The 26,480-nt window shown below is 31.2% G+C and overlaps 2 protein-coding genes across 3 annotated transcripts; one reads left to right on the top strand and one right to left on the bottom strand.

The window, feature by feature from the left end:
- The first annotated feature begins 8,516 nt into the window (after positions 1-8,516).
- On the top strand, positions 8,517-15,128 carry LOC103488732 (protein IN2-1 homolog B). Of its 2 annotated transcripts, none has more exons than XM_008447605.3 (10): positions 8,517-8,749; positions 9,272-9,346; positions 9,881-9,941; positions 10,100-10,186; positions 10,669-10,767; positions 10,855-10,954; positions 11,036-11,112; positions 13,301-13,408; positions 14,009-14,089; positions 14,808-15,128. In XM_008447605.3, exons 1-10 carry the CDS (start codon positions 8,556-8,558, stop codon positions 14,817-14,819), a joined length of 894 nt encoding a protein of 297 aa, XP_008445827.2. In that variant the 5' UTR covers positions 8,517-8,555; the 3' UTR covers positions 14,820-15,128. The 2 variants fall into 2 exon arrangements, with proteins under 2 accessions (XP_008445827.2, XP_050947304.1); XM_051091347.1 differs by lacking the exon at positions 14,808-15,128 and adding an exon at positions 14,206-14,724 and having other exon boundaries at positions 14,009-14,162.
- Positions 15,129-16,701: 1,573 nt separating this feature from the next.
- Positions 16,702-20,766, bottom strand: LOC103488733 (CDP-diacylglycerol--glycerol-3-phosphate 3-phosphatidyltransferase 2). Its single transcript, XM_008447606.3, has 7 exons — positions 19,902-20,766; positions 19,034-19,131; positions 18,883-18,933; positions 18,662-18,775; positions 17,692-17,748; positions 17,522-17,607; positions 16,702-17,393 (listed from the first exon to the last, which is right to left on the bottom strand). Exons 1-7 carry the CDS (start codon positions 20,488-20,490, stop codon positions 17,273-17,275), a joined length of 1,116 nt encoding a protein of 371 aa, XP_008445828.1. The 5' UTR covers positions 20,491-20,766; the 3' UTR covers positions 16,702-17,272.
- Positions 20,767-26,480: the final 5,714 nt, after the last annotated feature.

Here is a 26,480-nt window from a genome sequence, read left to right as displayed (position 1 = left end):
TTTGTGTCTCCCAAGTATTTTTTTTAGAAAAAAGTTCAACTAGTTGGAAGGTTGGGGGATCTTGAAGTTTATTCAAAAAATAACTTTAATCTGGTTTGTTTGAGTTTATTGTAAAAAATAAAGTGTAATGAAAACCATATATTGTGTGAAAATAATAATTTAAGCGAATTTGTAGTCTTATTTTACCCAAGGAAAAAATATTAAAGTTAGATTAGGATTGGTTCTTGTTTGGTCTCTATGATTTAATAAGTTTGATCTTTATTATAATTTAGTAGAAAATGTCTTTCTCAGCGAATCAGCATCAACAATTTTTGAGTTAATTCTAAATAATTCAAAATTGTAATAATATTTACTAAGTCATAATCATGAAGCGTCAAGCACATCCCTTCAACGAGTACGAGGAAGAAGAATTTGGTTTTTATTATCATACCTACCTCTCTTTAAATTTACTTCACATATGAGGATTTTTCACTGTTAAATATTCTATGTTCAGTGCCTTGTGAATGTGATGACGAAGAAAAATCATGACTTTTGTTTTTTCTTAACTAATCGATGTATTTTCTTCTTTATTCTTTCTCCAAGAGCTATGGTATTCAAATGTGCCATCAAGTTTCCATATGAAAAATAATTGCTACCATTCAAGTAAAGAGTTGTGAATTCTAGTTTTGCAAGATTCGTGGTAGTAATACTTTAGAACCTATTTTCAGCGGAGGAAACAACATGCTCTTGTGCAGGTGGTGTGAAGTTGAGGAGCACAACAAAAATGTGGATAGGGAGAAAATATAATATATTTAAAATAAAATAAAGATTAAAATCTTTTTGGTCCATAAACTTTGTTTTTAGTTGTATTTTGGTCCTGAACTTTTAAAAGTGTCTTGTTTTGGTTCCTGAACTTTTAAAATGTATGTTTTGATTTCGAATTTTTGGAAAAACTTATTTTGGTCCCTGACGTTAGATTTTTGTTAAATCTTTAACGGAATGATGACATGGTTTTCTATATTTTTTTATGATTAGGCTTTACATTCATTATATTAATTAAATTGATAAATAAAAAATAAATCTTGCTAATTTATTCTATAAATCTTGTATGTCAACGTAGAAATATAATTAATACACTTGAATTAAATAAATTGAAATTGAAATATTAATTTTGTTTCCTTTTTCTTCAAAACTTAAATCTATTGCATCTCTTCTTGACTCTCCACCCTTTGTTTATTTATTTATTTTTCAAACTGAAATATTAAAGCAAAACAAGATCGACATTGAGTATAATAAAAAAAGTAAAATAGAAGTGACATATTGATGTTTAACATCCATGATAATGTAAAATAAACTAGAAAAAAAAAGCAAGTACAACAATTGTTTAAAAGAAACTCTAATCAAATATTCCTACAATAAATCATAAAACTAAAAAGGTTAAAGAAATAATTGGGAGGAAGATAAAGAAATACCTCAATGAATCACAAAATATCCCACTACAACATTTATATGTGTCGAAAAAGTGAAGTCCAATGATAATGCACCAAAATTATGATAATCAAAATCTAGAAGACTGATTTTTAAATTTCTCCAATAAAACATAAATTTACCCTCTAACCTTTAACTAAAAATTAAAACTCTAGATTATTAAAAACGATTGTCTTATATGACATTTTAGTCATCAGAAAATAAAAGCCCACCTTACAATTCCATTAGAGAGTTAACATAATCTTAATGACAAGAACTAAAACAGACATTTTCAAAATTTAAGGACCAACTTAGAACAAGGTACAAAGTTTATGGACTAAAATAGGATTTAATCCTAACATAAAAGTAACAAAATATGGAATTATAATTTTTTCCAAAATCTTCCACTATTTTCCAAACTTTTGGATTTCTCACCAGTGTGTGTTCTTTTCAAGATCCACCGAATACCTCGGCAAAATGGCAAGTGAGTGGTGACTTCACACGAACACTAATAGGGGCCTGTTTAGTCCTCAGACTTTAGGGGAGTGCAGTGAGCCCACTCCACATTTGGGGCATGGAATAAATAAAAGGGGATAAACGTTATTTTACTCCCCTTATTTTACACCCAAATCCCTGCCACACACTGTTCCACTTCTTGTCTCACACTGTTTCATTCTCTCGGTCGGGTGCATCTCGGTACCACTGAATTTTTTTTTTCTCGGGGTTAATCTCATGGTCGATATTGACCTTGAGATGCTTCCCAAATTTGAAAGAACTTGAAGGAAATTTCTTGGTATCTCTCAATCGGGTGCATCACCGAGACTCTTCTTGGGTCAAATTTGCCACGACAATCAGTAAGTAAAAAACAGAAGCATTTAGGTTAACTGTTCTTAACCCATCGTGGCCCCGAGATGCACCAAGCTAAAAAACAAAAGCAATTATGCCAATAATCTTGGGCCAAAGTTGCCTCGAGATGTCCTTAAAAGAGACAGAGAAATTTTCTTCAAAGAGTTTTTTTATCACACCCCTCCCGAACTACTTGCTAGCTTAGCCCGAAAGACGGCATGGGACCGCCGACATCGCTCTCCTCTAATGATATCTGTCGACTCTACTGAACTCTTGAACGTGATAAACTTGCTAATCTAATATATAAACTATTATACATGCATAACAACACAGCAGAACCTAGAATAATCATATACATACATGAAGTGTAGCCCAAAAATAACTGACTTCGCAAGTAAACCTAATGGAGATACCTTAACCAAAACATAACTAACAAAGGTTTGCACAACCGCAACTCCTAGAGCTTACAAAAACTGTAAAGTATCTATATTGTACAAAGACATATACAACATAACACAACAGACTCTATGTACAACTCTAACCACATACGGGAAATCGATATTATAGCTTCAGTAGACTAATACAGTCTATCAGGCACTGGGAACTCGATCTCTACTTGAAAAGTGGGTAAAACATTTTGGAAGAGTAAGCTATAAAGCTCAGTGAGTGACTCAGTTTAAAACTATAAATTTAAAGATAAGAGAACATGAAAACTTTACACAATATAAATCTGTTTATACAAGTCGTAAATATAAACGTATAATAGTAAGAATAGCTTTCTCAAATACTCAACATGTACGTCATTGAAATCTAGAAAGGCATATCAAGTATATCAAAACATTTTAACTAACATGACAAATCTACATTGTGTAGGACACGCCCAGTACAACTAACGTTTACAAGCTCTACGATGTAGTGAGACCCATCCAACACTCTCATCATCTTTGTTGTAGTGGGACCCATCCAGCACTCAAAACGACATTGTTGTTACGGAGTACACTCAACGTTAACAACGGAATCTAACTTGTGTGCACACGGTACCATATAGCCTCGGTCTCAACATCTCAGTCATGTAATTAACAGAAACATTAGAAAATCATACAAAAACATCAAAATATGTATGCTATCTTTATCTTTCGTAAAGCTCAAGCTTACTTAGATTGTTTGTGAAAAACTGTAGTTTTTAAAACAAACTTGCTAACTCATGCTTTGCTTGAAACATTGTGGTTCAAATACTTTCTAGACATTCGATATTCACCTGCTAGCATAAATTTTCATTTAAAAATCTAATGTCGAAACTCATACTTGAAAATAGTCATGGAATTCAAATGGTTTTCATAGCTTCGTAAATAAATGTGTAAAACGGTCAACCATAAATAATAATTAGGAAAAAGATTTTCAAAACTGGTTTTGTCATTCACTATCTTGAGCTAGATCCGTGGTCTGTAAGCTCGGTTTAATTCTTCTCAGCCTGTCAACAACTAAACCGAGTATTAGAACCCTAAATATTCTGGTTTTCTAAAGATAGACTTAACAGGTCGCACTAAAGATGACGCTCACAAAAACAAAGCTTAAGAAATAAAATCCTATTTGAACATTTCTTTGCATTTTCCAGATTTCTAACACAAACTTCAAATGACCATAACTCCCTGAATACTTAACCAAAATGAGTGTTCTTTATATCAAAATTTTCATTTGGGTGTCCTATATAATTTACCTGAAAGTATGTAACCCAAATTCCCAGTCAAAAGTTTCAGAAACACCACGAAACAAAGCCACTCCAAAACGTACACTCTACAGATCTTTGACTTGTCCCTACAATTTAACATAGTTCAGTCATAATTGGCTCTCAGCATATTTATAAATGTTATAGAAAATTGAATAAGCTTTCAACCATATCAATTAGAGGTTTTAACTCTATGTATACACACCGAAAACCTAAAAAAACTAGAGGATATCTGATTTCATGTGAAAAATGTCTGCTCTGCCTTCTCTGTCAAATATCACCAATTAACAACAAATTGACTCAAACATCTTTTACGAAAATTGTTCAAAAATGAATTAGCTTTCAGAAAATTCAAACCTCACCTCTTAGTTCTTGAGAAGATCAAACCGGACAAAAAACCAGAAGTGTGTAGAGTGGGTCAAAATCTGCCATGATTGAAACTTCCTTTGAGTTTTTTCCCTTCTTCTTCAACCTTAGAACTAAGAAATCTTCTTCTTCTTCCTTAGATTCTCTCCAAATCTTCTCTAAAAAGAAAGCTCTGAAAGTTTGGATGAAAATGGTGAGAAATGATCACTTTGGCGGTAGAGAGAGTTTGACTGGAAGAGAGAAAAATTTCTTTCCTTCTTTTCCTCTTTCTTTCCTTTTAATCCTTTCTTTTCTCTCTTTTTTTAATAAAACCTTTAATTATATAAAAAAAATATTATATAATTAATTTCTATTTTCTATTATTTTTTTATATAAAAAAATCCAAAGAGAATCTCAGTTTTACATTTTTAAAATTAGGAAGAATCTTGAGGTCAATCTCAGCCGATGTTGACCATGAGAAAAAAAAATCCAGTGGTTTCGAGATGCACTCGACTGAGAGAATGAAATAGTGTGTGACAGATATTTTACAGTAAATCAAGGGGAGTAAAATAACCCTAATTCACTTAACCCATGCTCCAAATGTGGAGTGGGCTACACTCCACTCCTTTTAAGTTTGAGGGCCAAATACAGATTATGATAACTCAGACTATAATAATCTACACCCTAAACACAGACTATTGTAAGTCACTCAGCGCTCTAAATGCTCTCATAATGTGTAGATGTAAGGCACATGTACTTCATGAGAAAGGACATATGGTGGCAATGAGAGAATTACACGTCTTTTTGAGACACTAAGCCTCGACATCTCTAACCTAATTAACATATTTATGATAGAAACTAGATAGGGCATTAAAATGTATTTTTCACACTGAGTTTATATGAGTTTTCTTTTTTACAATTGAGGTCTCGTTTTACCAATGTGAAAATGTAATAGATCTATTGTAATAAGAAAAGTGGCCACATTTGATTACCTTCAACATTTTTATTTCCATTCAACAATCATACTCTCATATGGAACCACTTTTAAATTTTGTAATCAATAAATGCAAACCCGTAGGCGAATTGAAAGTGTTAATCTGATTATGCTTCAAAACTAGTTATTGTTATAGCTATTATTATTGTTCTTATTTAAATTATTAATTCTAAAATCTTTAATGCTATCTTGTAATTATTGGTTTGTCCTAAGAGGTAGAGGTAAGGGTAACAATTATTGTAAATTTGTCATATTTAGTGTTGCCTTTACAATTATCATTATCGTTTGACACTTAGAGGTAAAGGTAAAGGTAATAAGAACAATAATTTTTTCATAAAACCTTTTAGTAGGTTGAGTTTCCATAGGTTCCTTTAAGTAGGTTTCCACTAAAAAATCTTACCCCTTGATCGATCTCACTTTTACCTGTCTTAATTGGTGTGACCTTTCTGGCTCTCCAACTAGGGATCTGACCTTTCTGAAGACCATACTTTCATTTTCATGCTAGAAGGTAGTGTGACTCACTTCTTGTTCTAGAAAAGTCAATGAACAAAGGATGAAATTCCTGAATTGATCTAACCTCTCGCTTTAACTCGATCCATATCTACTCTAGGAAAATAGTTCTATGATAGCGCTTTCCTAAACGGATATAATGAAAGAGAGAAAGGGAATAACGAATAAGAGTCTCGGGGTTCCCTAAACAAAGACCTATTCTGTAGAGTGGGGATTGTATTTGTCCCTTTCCGGTTCAAAGGACTTTTTAATCCATATTCACTCCGCTTCGTTGGCCGAGTAAATTATGTAGCAACAGGGCCCTTATCCGATCCCGAAACTAAGTAGACGATTGATCCCGATCTGAATCTCTCTCTTATGAAATGGAAAAAGACTGATGATGATTCTTACTCTCCTGAGAATTCCCTCTTTCAATGGAATGGAGGAGAATACTCACTTAAAGTTGTTCGTATTCCGAGATGAGAATAGAGTGACTATTAGAAGGTAGTGATAATGGAGTTTACATGCTTTCGATTGGTCGAGCAGCTTTATATTGCTTCCTCTCGAGCTATTGCTTCTTTTGCATCTAACAGATTCAGGTCCCTTCTCCTACACTCATACCTTATCTATTTTCTATTTGAAAGAACATATTTCTGACCTTTCTTATTCTTTAGTTCCTTAGCTTCTTGAGTCAACTCAACTACCTGTTTCTACCCGGTGACACTTCTTGTTCCCTAGCCCTCTGCCGAATGACTAAGAGAAATAGTAGCGGGCGTGTCTCTTTCCCAACTCTTCCCTTATCAAGACGGATTCCTATTTTTGTTATGCTTCTTCGTATACGACCCCTATCATCAAGAATCACTCCTTTTTATTAATCAGGAGATGCTGAAACCTATTATCTAACCTCTTTAAGAAAGAAGCTGACATAGGGGTGATAGTAGATTAAAAAATAAAAAAATTATAAAATGAAATAATAATAATGATAATAAGAATAAAAATAACAAAAAGTAAAAAAAATCATAAATATGAAAAACTAAATAAATAAATAAAAAGTTATATATATATATATATATATATATATATATTAAAAAAACAGAAGGCTAAAAGAATATGTATAAAAAATATTTATAATAATAATAGTAAATAACAATAATAAAATTATAAACAAAATTAAATTTAAATAAGTAAATAAATAAATTATATATAAAAAAAAAGAAACAGAGAGGTGGCGGCAAACCCTAAAAGAAAAAGAAAAGAAAAATATTTATAATAAATATACTAATAATAATAATAATAAAATAAAAAATTTAAAAAAACTAAACTTAAATAAATAAATTAATAAATTAAAAAAAAAAAAAAAGAAAGAAAGACAGAGGGTGGCGGCGGCAAGGTTGCCGCCACCTAAAAGAAGAAATATATATATATAATAAATATGATAACAATAATAATAATTTAAGACTTTTTGCTTATGACTTTTTCTTTTTTTAGAGAGAAGAACATTAAAAGATTTTTTTTAGAGTAACGATAAAAAGTAGCAAAACGAAAAAAATTTCTTATGCAATTTTTCTCTCTCTTTACGTTTGAAAAAAAAACAAACATAAGGATTCAATCCCGAAAGAGATTACTTGTTGTACGAGGTGCGGATCCTTGGGAATAAATCCCTACTTAATGCAACCTCCAACTAAGCTTTTAATTAGATTTAGGATAAGAAAAAAAAAACAAGTAAATAGATAAAAATGAAAATAACGCATAAGAAAAATAAAGCGAAAAGAAGTAATAACCCATCTTTTGTAGAGAAATATGTATCTTTAAAATAATTTCTATATTCTCTAAGCAATCAAAAAAAGAATTTCTCTCGTAGAGATTATTTCTAATATGCTTTTTTCTCCCCCTTCCAAATGACAAAAAATCTCTGTTTATTGACCTCGGGGTGTGCAAATCAAATTAGATTATTTTATTGAGTTTATTTTTTCTAAAATAGTAAAAATATAATATTGAAAGATTTTGTATAAAATAAAATACTTTGTTTTTTCCTAAAATGATAATGATGAATTAAAAGAATTTTGTGTGAAATATATTATTTTACTTTTTTTTTCTAAAATGATAAGTCAAATATGATATTAATAAAATAAAATACTTTGTTTTTTTTTTCTAAAATGATCAAGATAAATTAAAAGAATTTGGTATGAAAATAAATTATTTTACTTTTTTCTAAAATGATAAATCAAATATGATATTAATAAAATATTTTATTTTTTCTAAAATGATAAACGTGATAAATTGATTTTTTCTAAAGATTGATACTTCTATTAATAAAATATTTTTTAAAAAAATTAATAAACAATTATTATAAGATTTTATATTATTATAAAAATTCTATTTTTTTTTTAACAAAATAAATATGATATCTTAACCGTTGCTATAATTAGTATTTTAAAGAATAAAAAACTGTAGGATAAAATTAGATGGTTACAGGTACTATAATTCAATTAATTTAAACTCGTACCAATTTTTTGATAGATAAATTTTTATTATAACTACACCAATTTTCGTTACGGTTTAACAAACGTGTCCTGACCCACAAGAAGGTTTGGAAAAATTCGGACCATTGGTTACATTCATATGTGAAGCTCGTGCTTTTTTTTATATATATATATATATATTATTTTATTTTAGTATTCTGTGCTTAATCCAATTTATTTGACAATTATGGCAACTTTGACACTGGGCAGCACCATCGGCTTCTCCCACTCTTCGTCTTCCTCAGATATCTCTGCTTACTGTATTCCCTCTTCAACCACCAGATTCTGCTTCTCCAGCATCATTCTTTCTCCTCTCAAACTTCAAAAACGAACATCTAGAAGAAGAGCTAGAGCTCTAATTGCAGTGAAAATGGCTGCTCAGTATGTTACCTTCTTCCCTTTCTTTCTTTGCTTTCTGTACGCGAAAATGGAGGTGTGTTATACTTATAATGAAATTCTTTCTGCGAGAAGGAACTAGCGAGTTTAAAGTTTAGGTTATTTCTAGTTTCTTTCAAATTTTAATTTCTTCGAGTATAGATGCATGGAAATTGAATGTTGGAAGGTAGAAGAATTTTGATGGAATCGAGGATTAGGATTCTGCTGCAAAGTTTCTAAATGTACAATTTGAGTTCAACGATCGTTTTGACGGATTCTAGAAGAAGTAGGCAAATTACATTTGTTTCTATTTTGATATTTCAATGTTCTTACAGATTTAATTTTTATATCGATGTCTTGAAACTTATGAATGACATAAGCAAAAATTTAGGTTGAAATTATATTCATATGTGTGTGTGTGTGTGTGTGTTTGGACAAAGAAACATTTAGTTGGAGGTTGAATTTATATTAGTGATTTGTTTTAAAGTTTCTTTCTGTATTTTCACTTTTTTGTGTTTTGTGTGAAAGAGCTTTTCAGGAAGTTCTTCCTCCAGCCCTCACTTCAGTTTCAGAACCACCTCCTATCTTCGATGGAACAACGAGGTTGGTCGGTTCAATTTTCCTCTTTAAATGTAATCTTCTAACACTTGCTCGAATATCGATGCTAATCTAATATGTGATTCTCAACAAGTAAATGTAACATCAATTGGAGATGAAATGACATTGTAGCGCTTCGAACTCTGGAGATCATGTCTTGATATCATATAACATGTTTGGGAAAATTTTGTACAAGCCTTTTGATGGTATTTATGGCAAGAGAGAAATAGAAGAATTTTTTTCAAGGAAAAGAGATCCCCTTTTGTAGATTGTTTGATGCTATATAGTTAATACGGTTGTGACTTGGTGTAGAAGTTCCCTCAAGTTCACCACTATAGCTTTACATTGCTCCTTTCCAAAAAAAACACAAACATGTTTAAGCATCACCAAATCTAAACTTATAAGTTGATTCATATATATTCTTAACATTCACTCTATCACATGAGAATTCCTTATTATATATACAAGCAACATGCCAGTATTTTGTTTGAATGCCTATGTGATGCTGATAATGCTGCTATTTGTCTTCAACAATTGTAGGCTTTACATATCTTATACATGCCCTTATGCACAGCGTGTGTGGATTACTCGGAACTGTAAGGTTATTTCTCTCACTCGCCCAATAACTTCCACCGATTTTAAGCATGTTTTGTTTTGTTCTGTTTTCATAGCAGGTTTGTTTCCTTTGACATGTTTTGGACATCAATATTGTTCTCCTTGACTTCAATTTTTCAAGTTCATAATATTGTTTTGGAGCAGGGTTTGCAGAATAAGATACAATTGGTTCCCATAAATCTACAAGATAGGCCTTCATGGTACAAGGAAAAAGTTTACCCACCTAATAAGGTAAAGATTTTCTGTATACATGAATTGTATTTATGGTAGTCAAATAACAACAATTACGTTTTATTTGCTGTGAAGAAGAAAGAATTTTGATGCCTAGTTATGTCACTTTGATGGTGGTAAGGGGGAGTTCGACATTTTCATGAAGGGGCAAAATTTTACATTCAAACTTATATACTTATATACTTAAGGGGATATTAGAAAGAACTTCTAAATCATAATTCGTTTATAAGTATTCTTGCATCTAAAACAAACCTAGGAGGCAATTGCCTCCCTCTCCCTCCCCCCATTCTTCTTTGCTCCTCTTGCTCTAGTGCGAGTTTTCAATTTTAGAAAAAAGCTGAGCTAGAAGTGAGTGACAAAAACTTCAGGTGAAAAAACAAAAAAGAAAAGACAAGAAAAATGGTCACTAAGAGGAGTAGGTCCATTGTTAAATACAATTGAGCTGCTATCTATTTCCTCTTTGATGTTTTTGACTTGGGCAGGTTCCAGCTCTTGAACATAATAATGAAGTCAAAGGAGAGAGTCTTGACTTAATTAAATATATTGACAGCAATTTTGAAGGCCCTTCATTATTTCCTGATGTAAGTATCCAGAATAACTTTTTTGTTTGATGCCTCATCAGCTTGAATTAAATGTTCAAATGAAGCGTCCTAAATCTTAATATATAGGAGCCAGGAAAGAGAGAGTTTGCTGAAGAGTTGATAAACTACGTGAATTCTTTCACTGGATCTGTGGTTTCTTCATTTAAAGGAGATGGAAATGAAGCTGGTAAGATATTGGCAGCTTCTTCCTCTTCCATGTTGTTTTTAACAAAAAAAACTGTTGAATGATGTCTTTATCTTTTCTCAGATGTGGCATTTGACTACATCGAATCTGCTCTTTCAAAATATGGAGATGGTCCATTTTTCCTAGGCCAGTTTAGTCTGGTAAGTAACAATGTTTACTTTTTATGGTAGGTCAGACTTTACGTCATTTATTGTTGAGGTTTGATGTTGATTTTTCTATAGAAACAACTTTCATTGAGAAAAAATGAAAGAATATAGGGACATATAAAAAACTAGCCCACCAAAACACCCCAACTAAAAGAAGGGGACTAACCGAGTAAAATGTTACCCATGGAATAATTACAAGAGGTTTTCAAAATTGAAGCACAGAGGGATACGTGAAATCTAACCAAAGTCCAAATCTCACAATGCTCTTATCATTCCTCTCACCCCAAATATCCCAAATAATAGCACACACCTACCAAGCCATAAAAAACCCTTTGTCTCTAAAGGGCGGATGGAGGATGAACTCCTCGATCATCGCCCTAACGCTCTTATGGAGCAAAGCTAACACCAAACTCCTATAAGAAAGAGCTCCAAAAAAAGATTATCAAGGTCTTTTTTCACCTTCCAACAAAACAAGCAGCAAAAAGGCCCAACAAGCGAAGTCTTCCTCCTAACAAGCTTGTCAATAGTGTTAACCCAACCAAGCAAGACTTGCTAGATAAAGAACCTGACTTTCTTAGGAACCCTAGTCCTCTAGACCTCATGAAAAATAGATTCCCTAGGAGGGAAGGGATCCAACAACAAAATAAGGAAGGATTTACACATAACACTGACTTGGATTAGGATTCAAAAATTGAGCATTCCTTCTCCCCTTCCTAAAGCTACACCCCTCGATCAAGGAAAGAAGAGAGGCAACATCCATCATTTTCCTATGGGTCAAATTATGACGAAACCCAAAAGAAAAAGACATGAGATTCTCCGACCTGACCAAAAGATTCAAAATCTTACAATTTTTAACCGAGGATAAATGATAAAGATGTGGAAATAAAGAACAAAGGGAATTCTCCCCCACCCGCTGATCCTCCAAAAAATATGTATGCTTACCCATCCCCCACAAAGCAACAAAGAAATCGAGAAAAGGTTGGAAACTCAAAAGAGATATTCTTCCAAGGACTTCGGTGTGTGCCTTTAACCCCTTTCATTGTCCATTCGAAAGGATGGGTGCCAAGCTCATTCACAATAATCCTATGCCATAAAGAATCGGATTCAAGAGAAAAGCGCTAGAGCCATTTTGCGAACAAGGTTCTGTTGCAGATTGTTCTTATATTACCGATCCTAAACCCTCCAAACTTGCAGGATGCCCCACTGCCTCCCAACTAACCAAATGGGAACCTTGACATTTGTCCAACTCTTCCCACAAGAAATCTCTCATGTACTTTTCAATACTCTTACACACTAAACTCAGAGCCTCGAAGAGAGACAAATAATATACTGGCTTTCCACTTGGCACAGATCTAATCAAGGTTCATCTACCAGCTTTGAGTTGAGATTGATGATGAGTTGATGGAAATTTTATAGAGATGCCGATATTGATAACATATTAGTATCTTATATTTCTATAAAAGCCATGGTTGCTTAGAAAAACTCACAAAAAACCATTTAGATGAATAAAAAAATCCTTTCTTATTATATTGATATTAGTGTTTTTTCCCAAACTTGTGGTATTTTTATCAATACTTAAAATTGGGAGAAAAAACAAAGGATTAAAAAGCCAAACCAATAATTGTATTAGTTTCAACCTTAAATTTCAGAACTATTTCCATTTGTGTCCCTTTAAAATCAAACAACCATTATTTTTTCAAAGTCCTATCTACCAATGTATACAACAAAAAAGAAAAAGAAAAAACAGAAACAGAAACAAAATGAAAGAAAAAAGGACAATCTAACATAAATAAGTCAGAAACTAGAGGAAAACTGAGAAAAACTACTCGTATATTATGAGAAGCCTCTACCGTATCTATTTGATTCCAACATTTCTCTCTAATATCAAGTAAATTTAGTCTTATACCCATGTAAAATATCATGCCTTAATGGTAGTAGAACGAAACCCTAACATAGAGTTTAAATTGATTCGCTTAGGAAACTTTAGAGTTCTAATTGATAAAATTATAAAATTGATAAAATTATTAGTTCAGAATTTTAGGTGAGACAAATCCCAAAGATTAAAGGTATAAATTGATTTCTTTCCCCACCTTAAAATTAATGTAAACCTCTTCTATCAAAGAAAACATCAATGGATGAAATACCAAAAATCATATATTGCATAATTTTTCTTGACTCCCAGGTGGATATAGCTTATGCTCCGTTTATTGAAAGGTTTCGGCCGTTCTTATTGGAAGTAAAAACGTATGACATCACTGCTGGCAGGCCAAAACTGGCTGCTTGGATTGAGGTACTGAAAATATCTTTCTGATCTTTAAGAAATTGTTGAATTCACTCTTCCTCTATCATATGACTAGTGAATGGTGGAATCAAGAGCTATGGGAGGACGGTCATAATGATTTTGATATATTATGTAGGAAATACCTGCATTAGGGACTAGTTGTAAGATTTATGAAATTACAAGAACTACAATTCAACATTTGAAAGCATAGGAACTAAACTGAAATGAAAGCTAATTACAAGGGACTAAAATGGTATTTGATCTCTATTAGTTATAGTAAAATGTATAATATTAGACCAGACTAGAAGCAAGCTAAGATCATTGCATTTGGGCACAAGGGGATGTAAGCGTGTTAGTTCGGCTTTTGGTTTAACATCGAGAACTACATTAATTATTTAAAAATCTAAGTAAGTCACCTAACCAATGCTAAATCTAAACCTAAACCAAATCAAGTGCAACTTTATCACTTGTCTTTGTTGTGGGTGTTTGGCTTGCCATCCTATTTGAAACACCAAGCTCTAAATTATTATCTACAGATGGGGTGTCACAGAGGTTAATTGCGTCTTAACATAGTGTTTCTATGATATTTGCTCACTTTCTATTGCTTAGGAGATGAACAAGATCAAAGGGTACCAACAAACAAGGCGCGATCCACAGGAACATGTTGATAGTTATAAGAAGCGATTCTTGGTAATTCTCTCTAATATTCCCAAATGTTCTTCTTTTCTTTTATCTATAAATGTTAGAGCCAACTTGCATACACCTTAACTATCAGACATATATGAATGTTACAAACTTCCATACACCTTAACTATCAAACATATAAATGTTAGGGCAAACATCCTTGCACTTTAGCTATATGTTATAAATAAAGGTAGTTGCAGATTTTTAACGTAAGAGGCCTGTTTTGACCATTCGAGTAATTCTCCAACATAGAAATTTTGTATGATAATTGTTAAAATATCGATATAATATTAAATTTATTTTTGCCTATCAATCTAAACTTTTAAAATATCGATATAATATTTCACCTTTGAATCTAAACTTTTTGAGTCAATTAACGATTCACCACGATTTAATAGTATCATGCATATGGGTTAAATTCAATTATGGAAGTCAAGATTGGAGAGCACTTCATTACTTAGACCCCCATTCACTTTTACCCACATGGGTTAAACATATGTTTTGGGTTAAATTCGATCATAGAAAACAACATTAGGAAAACATCTCACTATTTGAAATCCCCATCAGTGAATGGATGAAATTTTTCTAAAGCTAATCGGGTCCCAACAACTATTGAAAAATTGAATCATGGGAATGGAAAGAAAACAAGCTTAGATAAATTCCAGGAATTGGTTGAAGTTATTATTATATCGTTTTATTCTTTTTTTTTTTTTTTCTTGTGCAGAGCCGTTTGTGAAAGCCACAACAGCATAGGGTCCCCCACGTGCTGTCACGTGTGGCTGTTGCTGCTTGTAATCAGATAGCTTCATGTGTAACATTTAACAAATAAAGGAACCTCTTAGATCATTGTACCTTTTTTTTAATTTTTCTTAGAAAGTACCAAACTGAATTGGTCTAATTCCAACCAAATTTTGTTTTATTTGAAATGTATTTTTACAAATAAAGGGAACTTGTTTGGTTTCTAAATTGTAAGTTGAAAAGCCAAGTTTGGTTCAGTTTTTGGCAAAAACAAAAATAAATCTAATGTAATTTTAGTTCTATTTCATTTTAGTTTCTATATTTTGTTTTAAATTTATTGAAAGTAAAGATTAAAATTGAATAACGGTTTCTTTGGACTAACACACCAGAGATGAGCCATCTTTTATTTTTTTTCTTAATTGTTGTTTCCTGTCGTCCTACAACATAAGGAATGTTGAAGGTATCTACATAGTATGGGCTTGCTATTGCTTTTTTCTTTATTTTACTTTTTTTTTCTTTTTAAATTTGTGAACTTGATATACTATTTGTACATCAATTAGATAAAAGTTATTTTGCTTAACTTGAATTTCAACAAAATTATTGATTAAGTTACACAGTTTAATTCTTAATTTTTAAAATCTATAACTTTGTGTCTAATAGACCATTGAATTTTAAAAATATATATTATAACTGTAAGGATCTATTTGATAGATAAATTCGAAAACATAAATTTAAAAACAAGGAATTCAATGATAACATAATTGTATTTTATGTTTTCCGATGTGTGGTGTTGATTCAAAAATTGGATTATGGTGTTGATTCAAAAATTGGATTATGGTGTTGATTCACAAATTGGATTATAGTTTTAAAAAACATGTTTGTGTTTTAAATTGTATATCTATAAATCATAAAGTTATAAAATGAATGTAATTTATTTATTTTTAAAAAATTTGGCTAAATCATTAAAAAGTTAAATTTTAACCTATAATTTTATAAAACTTCGTATATAGACTATAATTTAACAACTTTCATAAATAATCCCTAACAAAATTATTTTCTATTGTTTTATCTCACCTAAAGACTAAATTTTAAGATACTAAATTATATCCTAATTGCGTTTATAATGTGATATATTGTATGTTTAAATGTTTTGTATATATTTAATATAACTTTATTCTTTAGAATGTAAAATTCGAATTTTAGAAATAATGAAAGCATACAAAAGTTTTTTCCAGATTTGTACTGTTTGGATATTTCAAAAACAAAATCCAAATTTTTCAAAAACATAAAATAAAATCTAAATTCTATACCAAACAAGTCCTAACCCATCCCCTTAAACGTATGGATATATTTAAACTTATAAACATTGAGTGAACTATTAAAAATAAAATATAATTTTATAATCTTATGTTTAATAGATAGAAAAATTATAATAAAAATTACAATTTTTTTTCTAAAATACAACTATAATTTATAAATATTTTAATCCATTTTATCATATTATCATACGTAAAAATACCCTATTAAATTCAAACCCTTACTTTTAGATCTAAAGTATCAAAATTAAACATTCAAACATGTATGAATAAAATATTAAAAATTTAAGAACCATTCACAGAATAAATAAAAACAAAGTTGAAAATTCAAAAACTAAACTTTTAATTTAATCTTCCATCATTACTTTCAAATTATTTTAAATGTTGCTTGGTCATTCAATCCGTAATTAAATAAAACAAAAAAAAAATTGTTCTGTAAACATTTGTAAGCAAACAATACTTGAATGCAGCATCTCCCTGCAATCCTAAGAAAAAACAATGTTAATTTTTTTTTAAAGAAAAAATCATTGGAAACTGCATAAAAAGAGAGGTGCACCCTTGCTATGTGAAAACCTTTTTTCAATTGGATACCACATCTTCTAAACAAATAAAATATCAATTCAATCCACGAGTTCAATATGAGTTCTACTACATCAAAGTAGTTCAAATAAATTTAATATAAAAATATACTTATATATATATATATATATATCTACAAAACTTGAAAACTCAGCACCCCTGAAAATTTTCAGGTCTATCTCAGCATTGACAAGAAGTTTCAAGAGATTGAATTTGAATATCAATGAGCATGAGACATAGGGCGACTTTATAATTACTCTTTTTTTAAAAGAAAAAAGGGTAGTTAGTAAAATTTTAGTTACATCAAGACCTCATTCCAAACATCCAGCCTTCTGCAGGTCAGTTAACCATGGCTGTGCTGTCTTCTTAAGAGAAACCCTCCACACAAATTGCAAAGTCACATTGGAAAATGGCTTCAACAATCTCTAAATTTTGGGCATCACCACTAAGAGATCAAGCAATCAGTCAATTTTGGCAATGAGATAGATAAACCTAGCTGTTTCATGTGTTGTCCAACAAAAATGAAGAGAATTCGAAAGGTCGGGGTTGGGTTATGCTAGCGAAGCAACACTTTCGATATTTTACGAGAATAAACAAATAGTGACCACACAGCAAGCCAAGCTGATATGTACAACAAGACGACGCCAGTTGCTACTACAATTCCAGATCCTCCAAGACTAACAGAACAAAAAGACAAAATGATTAGTTTTGCGGGTGGTGTGGTTAATGTATATTTAGAAAAAAATTTGAGGGGTTTTATTCAAGTTTCTAGTGTTGTCTATGTTGTGGAAAAAAAACAACGAACCTGCTGTCTCGACTAGCCAGAAGGGTGGTCAGCGCAATCATCTGTGTCGCTGTTTTCCACTTACCCAAATTATTTACGGCCACAGCCTGTTTCTCAACATGTTAAGTTCAAGTTAAAAGCTTCATCAAGTAAAACAAACTGAATTGGTTTTCATTTTGGTATATACAAACCTCTAAAAGCTTACTATTCTGGGAAGCAGCCCATTCTCTAACTGCAGACATGGTTATCTATAAATAAATTGCAAAGCAATCATAAGATATCCATTACAAATTCAAAATTAAGAAAATGAATCAAATACACAAAAGTAGGAAGAAAGAAGGGAAAAAGAAAAGCAGGCACAATATCAACGTGTGCCACATCTGATATGCATAAGGGGCAAAAGGCACGATTTGATAACAAATTAAGCCCCCTTTGGTAATCATTTGATTTTTTGTTTTTGTTTTCGAAAATAAAGTCTATTTCCTCTCAATTTCTTACTATGGTTTTCTTCTATCTATAGTAAAAAAAATTCTAAGCTAATTTTCAAAAATAAAAACAAGTATTTAAGAACTACTATTTTGTTTTAAAAAAAATTAACTTGGTCAATCATTGGTAGGAAGTAGATGATAAAAAAAGAAGTTTACAGGTGAAATTAATGTTTATAAGCTTAATTATAAAAATGGAAAATACAAAGGACCTTATCTTTTTAGTTTATGGTTTTTGAAAATAATCTCAATAACTAGGTTCAATACATGTGGCCACATACCTAGGAATTAATTTCTTAGGAGTTACTTAGCATCCGAATATAGTAGGGTTAGGTGGGTTGTCCTATGAAATTAATTGAAATGCGCGAAAGCTGACCCTCACAGATATTATAAAAAGAACTACTGTATTTGTTTTCTCACAATTTCTAATCATGTTTTCATCTCTCCTAAGTAAACGATAGAATTTTTAGTCAAATTCTAATAACAAAAAATTGGCTAATGCAAACCCAAAAATGAAAACAATGGTTACCAAATGGGTCTTAAAATACATTTTTAATTCGAAGGTTTAACAAAAGAACAACAAAATCTAAACAAGTTAAAGATGTTTCAAGAAAGTAGTGGGAAGAAAAAAAGCCTGGAATTTTCCAAAGAGGTGCAGACAAGGCAAACAAAATACCTCCCTGCCAATAATTGCTATTGAAGGTAGAGTCAGAAGCCAAGGAATGTGACCAAACACAGAAACCTCTAAAGGTTGTGTGCAGAGTAAGATCAGCGTGGCAGCAACCATAAGCTGTAGTAAAGGAATATTAGTTGGTTAAGAATGTTTGAACCATAACTGAAATTAACAAGATTGATTCAATTTCTTTCAATTAGATCAAACAAAGTAGAAGGACCAACCTTATCAGCTACTGGATCAAGAAACGCACCAAAAGCAGAACCTAACCTCATCTGATAATTGCATTTACAAATTAGGACCAAACTGATTGAAACAGCTATGAAAGGATATTCAACACGAGTCTTCCAAGGTTCAAGCATATGAAGAACATACCTTTCGAGCAATATAACCATCAAGCCAATCTGTAACTGCTGCAGCAATAAATATACTAGTTGTCGCAGTCGTTCCCCACCAGTTGTCAACGTAGAAGGCTAATAACAGAAGCACATGTTGTTATGATTAAATTCAAGTGCACTAAAATTAGCTTTTACTTTGATTTCTTCAAACTAGAGAAAAGCGATTTCAAAATGAACAAACAAATCATCAACATAGAAGATTAATAACAGAAACATGTGTTTTCCTTTTCTATTATTATTATTAAAATCAAATGCACTAGAATGACACTTTTTCACAACTAAATGCATTCGACTTGAAATCCGCCGGTAGTTTTTCAGAGACAATTTAGGGAACAAATTCAGTTATCCGTGATGCAACAGTCTAATTTTAATCACATGCTGCCACCATAAGTCCTTGGATTCCACAGTAATAATCAAATGATATGACAATGGAAGAATTTGCATAATAACAAGCTATAAAATCATTAGTGCATAAGCAGTCGCAGCACAGAAATTTGTCCAATGACAAGAAAACTAAAGCAAAGATTAGCAATGTTCGTTAAGCGGTGAAACTAACCCTATTTACACAAAATAAACAAAAACTTCTCCTTCCAACAAAACGTAAAGCATTACAGATGAAACCCCTTTAACAACCGTTAGCATAAACCACAAACAAGAATTGATATCGTCGATTTCCAATACAAATCCAAAGATAACAACCCAAAAGCTCTATACATTTGATCGGAATCCATGTCAAGCCAAATACAAATCAAAACACGCAACAGCATTCATCGATCGCAATTCAATCAGATGATAAAAACAAACACAATTACGATTAACAAAGAAGACAGAATTATGAAACATACTGCAAACAAATATCGGAACAGCAACCACACGGGCAAGCGTCAAAATGGTGGGCAATGTGAGTAATTTGGAACGTTGTGGTTCATGTTGGTGCGTTAATGGCGACGGAGTCTGGTTATGGAAGTCATTTTGGAACCAGACATTGTTATGATCCTTGCTCTCAGAACCCATATCAGCCACAAATTCAGAGCCGGCAGATGGAGGAGAAACAGAATCAGAACCTGATCCTGACCCGAAAACCCCTCCTCGTTTTTCGGACGAATTGGAATTGGACCTTTTAGACCCAATCGATAAACATTTATATCCGCTACGAAACCCTAAAATTTTAGGAGGGCCCTTAATGATATCGTGCACGAGTCGAGGGCGTGGTGCTAACGTCCACCACCCAACTCCACCACCACCGTAAATCACTGAATCTCTAACTCCGCCTCCCGGCAGTTGAGGAGGCCCGGCAAGGGAATTGCGGCGGCCGGAGGAAATGGAGCGCAGCCAAAAAGGGAGGTTTTTGTGGGGCGAAGAGGAGGAAAAGAAGAAAGGGTTGTGGGAATGGAAAGTGGCGGCCATTAACGATGTGTGCTTAAGGATTAACATAATTGATGGGATTGGTGGTGGAAACGGGATGGAGATTCCTTGGTTTTAGGTAGAATTTTGAGGGAAAAGTGGATGGTTGGATTAGGATTGGAATTGATTTTGCGTTTTGAATTTGATTGATTGATTTCTGTTTGAAGGTTACTGTTTCATTTCTTGTTTGCTCCTAATTTTGTGGATTGGGTATGAGTTAGTTTGTTCTTCTTTGTACATTTTGCTTTCGATTTTCGCTAATCGCTATCGACTCCCTAATCCCTCCATACATTCTATAATATACTTTCATTATCATTATTTTTATTCTGGTATTTTCTTTATACATATACGCAAGTTCGTGTGGTCTTTAGTACAACAAACGAAAGATTCAAACATTCGAACCATGGACATTTTGGTTGCTAGAACATTTAGATTTGAGTTAAATATTTTAGCTACATGTATACATATAATTTGGTGTAATTCAATTAGTATTCTATATGCCTTTTTAATTAAGAATACAAATTCTTAACAAAATAACTATAATTCAATATTATATTTGACATATTTTTATATTGTCAAATTCAAAATTATTTGACTTGGAAAGGATTGCAAGAACTTGAGATATTGCCATTCAATTCTTTTATAAAACATATTGTTATTTATTATTGTTATTGTTACGGTGGTGGTTCTTTTGGGGACCGTAATATTCTCTTATACCTATCGAAAAAATCGTGGAAGTAAAGCATAATTCATTTGGAATAATCATACCTTTTTTCTTTAAGAGGTACAAATTACTCGCAATATCACTTATTTGTATAAAGGAAATTAGGTAGGTACATTGGGAGAACACATGTCTATGTAGATTCCATACAAATTGATGCATCTTGGAAGAAATATTAAATTCTTTAAAATATAAATGAGTTATTTATATCATTGTCAGATGGTTTTTTTGATGAACCTCAAGTTGTCTAATACGGGGTCAAAGTTCATACAGTCCAAACATTAGTTCAATCAAAAAGTTTTTGGATTCAATCAATAATTTGTATTGAAAAGGACATGTTAAGGATCTAAATTGAAAATTTTAAGATACATCACACTCTCGGCACCTAAATATTGCTCTTATAATAAAAAAGAAATCAATTCATACACCTTTTTTCTCTCTCTCTCTCTTACATGAAACTAACAAATTCTTCCATTTTAGCCTTAAGAATGGTAGAAGGATAAAAAACATCCAAACCGATTGACAAATATCTTGACCAACTATCACAAGAATCAATTATAGAGACACCCAACCAATTGGATCTAAGGAGTTGGAAGACATGCTAATAAATACAAACGAGTTGTATCGATGTTAAGTTGATGGTGTGATAAGAAAGAATATCCTAAGAACAGAGAAGCTTGATTATCCTGAAAAGAAAAAAAAAATAGTTAGAGTAGCGAATAACATACCATACGGAACCATACTAGAGAACCAAGAATACCAAAAAAAAGAGAGGCATGATCAAAGTAGTGAATAACATTTTACTATAAGGCTTTCACCCAAGTACACCTGTTGAGTCATCGATGCTAATATTATTTTTTCTAGAAAAAACATAAAAAAATATTTTTAATTCATTATTGGAAGGTAAAGTTTAAGATAGAAAATGAGAATATATCGGTGCAAACTAGACAGTCAAAATGTAGACTATTGATACATGCGAATTAGGATCACATTTACCAAACCGCAATGAAAATTGTTGTTATTTAATCCGAATTTTATTAATGAATCAATTGTAAAGATCTTCAATAAAAAATGTTATTGGATTGTTTTTTATCGTGTTTACTTTTTTTTTTCAAGTTTATTGTTACCATTATCTTTATCTTTGAGAGTCAAGCGGTAATGGAAACGGTAAAATACCAAAATTGAAAAATTTACTCCGAAACAATAACAATAAAAGTAGTCATTAACGGTAATAATAAAGATACGTCGTAATTTCAAAGTATAAATAGATTGAACTTTCTCAATTTGTCAATTAGTTTGTGTTTTTTATTACAAATTTGAAAGTTGCCCATTTGTGTCAATTCTTATACATAAACACAAGGAAACAACGGTTAAAACTGATAGTGCGAACAGTGGGTGAAAATTGGAGGTAGGAGCCTGAATTTGAATGACTAGGACATAATCCCTAGAATCTGATTGTCTGGATTTTGATCACTAAGTAATTTGGTTGTTTAGGTCATGTCGCTTGGTGCTTGCAATGTTGAAGTTTGGACACCTAGGGTATGCATCCAAAGTCTTGCAAAATAATAAGATTGAGTTGTAGATCACGCTTTCATTAAGACATTTCGTGACTCTGCTCAAAGTGCAAATAATTCATAAAATATCACGACGCCTCTGGTATAAAACATTCAAACTCAATTGGAGTTGCACCGGAACCGATCGAATGCCAAACACTCTTTTGATTTTGCTCAAAAAACAAATAACAGAGAAGAACAAGATTAGAGAAAAATCACTAGATGTATGCTAAACAAATAATTGACATCAATTAGCTAAAACATAGAACGAGTTACTTTCAAGCTAAGCTTTCCAATAAATTTGAAGAGCCGCAATGCTTGGAATTTTAAATGTCATTTGGACGTCCAAAAGTCATGATAAATCTAGAAATTCATATTCATTCACATCGGTAATGAATTATGTACTTATTTAATGTTATGTATTTCCATTTATTAGATTAGTTGAAAAGACATAAAATTAAACGTTGTGTCGTTCCATATAACACTTTTATTAGTACAAATAGGATTGTAGTTTCCATATTTCACTTTTCCAAGTAAAATTTGTTTAGCTTTCTTGAGGTTGTTTACTTATTTGTTTAATAAAGATTATTCTTATTATCGTTGCAGTGGTTTACTTAGAATAAGGGAAGTTTTCAAACGTGATTGAGGTTGTTCCCTTTTGTAGCTTAAAGATTACCAAGGTGTTGATTAGTTCCCAAATTTCTTATTCAACACCTTGGTAATCTTTAAGCTACACAGTAGAATGTCAATACGTGAAACTAATGATAAAATCAACAATGGAACTCGGGAGTAGCATTACATAGATCTAAACTTCATTTACATGTCTAGATGCTTCCAACGTTTTTTATTGGACAATTGCAAACATGATAATTAAATTAAAGACATTAACATCCATAGTAACATTTTAAAAAACTTACATTTAGAGTCCATCAATAATAAAAATATAGTCTACCACTTATAGATCTACAAATTCTTATGGTCTTTAAGTGATAGATTCTGTCATGCACCTCATTTTAATAATTTCTAAAACTAGTATTCACTATCCGATTTATTTAGAAAAGATGCGTACGAATTTAGACACACATGTATAATAACCTCCCAAGTCCCACATGTTAATGCGGGGGGACAAATGCGCAGAGCTAAAGTGAAGTTTTGATAATGCAACGACGAGAAAAACAAATGGTCAAATAGTAAATTTTGTTTTTACAATATGACCACAAATCAACCAATAATTACAACCCAAATCATGAGGTTCGTTTTGTAATAATCAGTAACATGAAGGGCCATTACCATAAATAATAAAATGATTGGATAAAGCAAAAAAGAAACACCCTACTGCACTCCTTGTCCTTTGGCACAATTTCAACGTCGCCCCGAGAAATTCCTCGTGGAGATGTTGGGTATTTTTCATTTTTCTCTCAAGGTTATTAAAGTCATTTCGCTTGTATTTCGATTTAATTACTTTTCTTGTCAGCATAATCCCATTCACGAGAATAATGAAAACCCACCGATTCTATTTTTTTAATTTTATTTTTCGTGAAAAATACCTAACCGCAATTGCTTTAAATTTTGAATTTATATTTTTTTTTTTGGGTTAAAAGCACGTTACAAAGGAAAAATAATAATAATATAATAAGAAGAATTGTTTGCTAAATAATTAAAATCAATTAAGTGTAATGAATTTTGTTGATTAATAGATTTTTTTTAAATAGTTTATGTTTTTATTATTCTTCTAAAACCCCACGGTAGTAATAATAATAATAATAATAATAATTAATTTAGTCTCTCTCCCAAATGTCTTTTATTTTAAGGAGATTATCATTTTATTAGATAAAATCACATATGGAAAATCGTAAAAAAATATATGTATATAAATTTGACAAAATATTTATTATTCATAAAAAAATTAAGTATAATAAATTAAATTTTTTTTAATAGTTTTGTTTAATGGAATGTAGATGGTTTTTAATTTTTTCTATTTTTTAAGAAAATTCCTAAAATTATTTAAAATATTTATGAATATTTCGTCAGACAGACGAACATATATGGTATATCATGATCATGAAATAGATATATACAAATAGTGATAGTAGCCTTATATACAAATTCAACTTGAGGAATCGAAACTAGGGAATACAACCCCTAACACAACAAACACTCCAAAGAGGCTTGACAGAGAGAAAACCTGGAAATGAGGGGCGAAGCCAAATTGAACTGGTTTTATTAATTGAGGGAGAAGAAAGAGGGACGAAAGCTAAATAACTTTATCAAATGTGATAATACTTCTTTCTACGCTATTTACTTCTACATTAACTCTGGAAACTGGATAGATATTACTTTTGACATATGTGTAGGTTTGTTAAAATTTTCAACGAAATTGCCAAAACAAGTACAAATTGAACGATTTTAAATTTTGTATTTCCAAAATTGAGGATATAGATTTAATTCTTTGCCTAACAATATTCAAATTCATTAAATTCTAAACTTAAAACGTACACATATATGCCATGTGCATGTGTTGCCTAAAAAAAATATTGTAATAAAAGTAGAACATAGTATACTACTTAAAGCAAACAAACAAATTACATGATCATCTATACTTAATGGTTTGTGGGATGGCTCATTAAATTCCAATAGTTCAACTATATTATATCCTTATTAATGAAAAAAGAACTACAATAAAATACATAAAAATTGTTCGTCACATGATAGGCTATAATCGAATAATTAAATGAGAGGCATAAACACAGATAAAATCTAAAATATATTTCTATATATTTTTTTTATTAATAAAAGCTTAATCCGAACTAAAATGTTTTTAAGAATCATCAAAAGTATAAAAAAGACTAAAACAATATAAGAAAAGGGAGAAAGCAATGTATTGTCAAATTAAATTTTAAATACTAGTTTCAACATAATTTGACTAATTAATACACATACATTTGACCAACTAAGAAGCCAAAAGTTATCAATAAAACAAGTATATGGGATTTTATTACTAAACTTTCCATAAACACGCTTGTTTCCACCTATTTTTGGTTTTTAAATCGAGGTTAAAAGAAAGTACATCAACAACACATCTAAAATATGTCATTTATTATTAAATGTTCAATGATTTTTTAATTCAATCAAGCTATATAGATTTAATTACATTTTATTACTTGCCACCATAACATTTTCATGACAATTTATAATTGCTAATCAATGGTCCAAAAAACTGACTTCTCAAATCAATATCCAAAAAAATCTATCACGAATGTGGTAACATGTCAAACTAGAAAAAAAACCAATAAGTTTTACATATATGAAAATCACGACATGCCATATATATGTTTAATCACTTAAATTGTATTTTAGATAATTAAGATAACTCAAAAGAGTGATAGGTCTAGAAATTAAAAAAAGAAAAAAAAAGGAAAAAAAGATAGAAGTGAAGCTTGAACATGGATCTAGAAGGAGTTATATGATAGTTTTACTACTGAACCAACTACTAGTATTATTATTTTTATATATTATAAAAAACATAAAGTTGATTGAGTATATTTCTATTCGTCCTATTTTCCAAGAGATACTTTGGATTGTTCAAGAAGGAACCACTTTTTGTCATTGCTAATTAGAAACGTAACAGGAGGTCTAGATTTGTGCTAATAACATGTCTTTGTTACTAAGATTCTCATTAAAGAAGGTGGAGAGAAAGATCGACGAAGACAATTATTAATTTAAAAAAAAAACTAATTGCAACTGTT

Source organism: Cucumis melo, chromosome 10 (genome assembly GCF_025177605.1).
Source record: "Cucumis melo cultivar AY chromosome 10, USDA_Cmelo_AY_1.0, whole genome shotgun sequence".
Classification (NCBI taxonomy): Eukaryota; Viridiplantae; Streptophyta; class Magnoliopsida; order Cucurbitales; family Cucurbitaceae; genus Cucumis; species Cucumis melo.
Note: the sequence above shows the minus strand (reverse complement) of the source record. Positions and strands in the feature narration are given on the sequence as shown.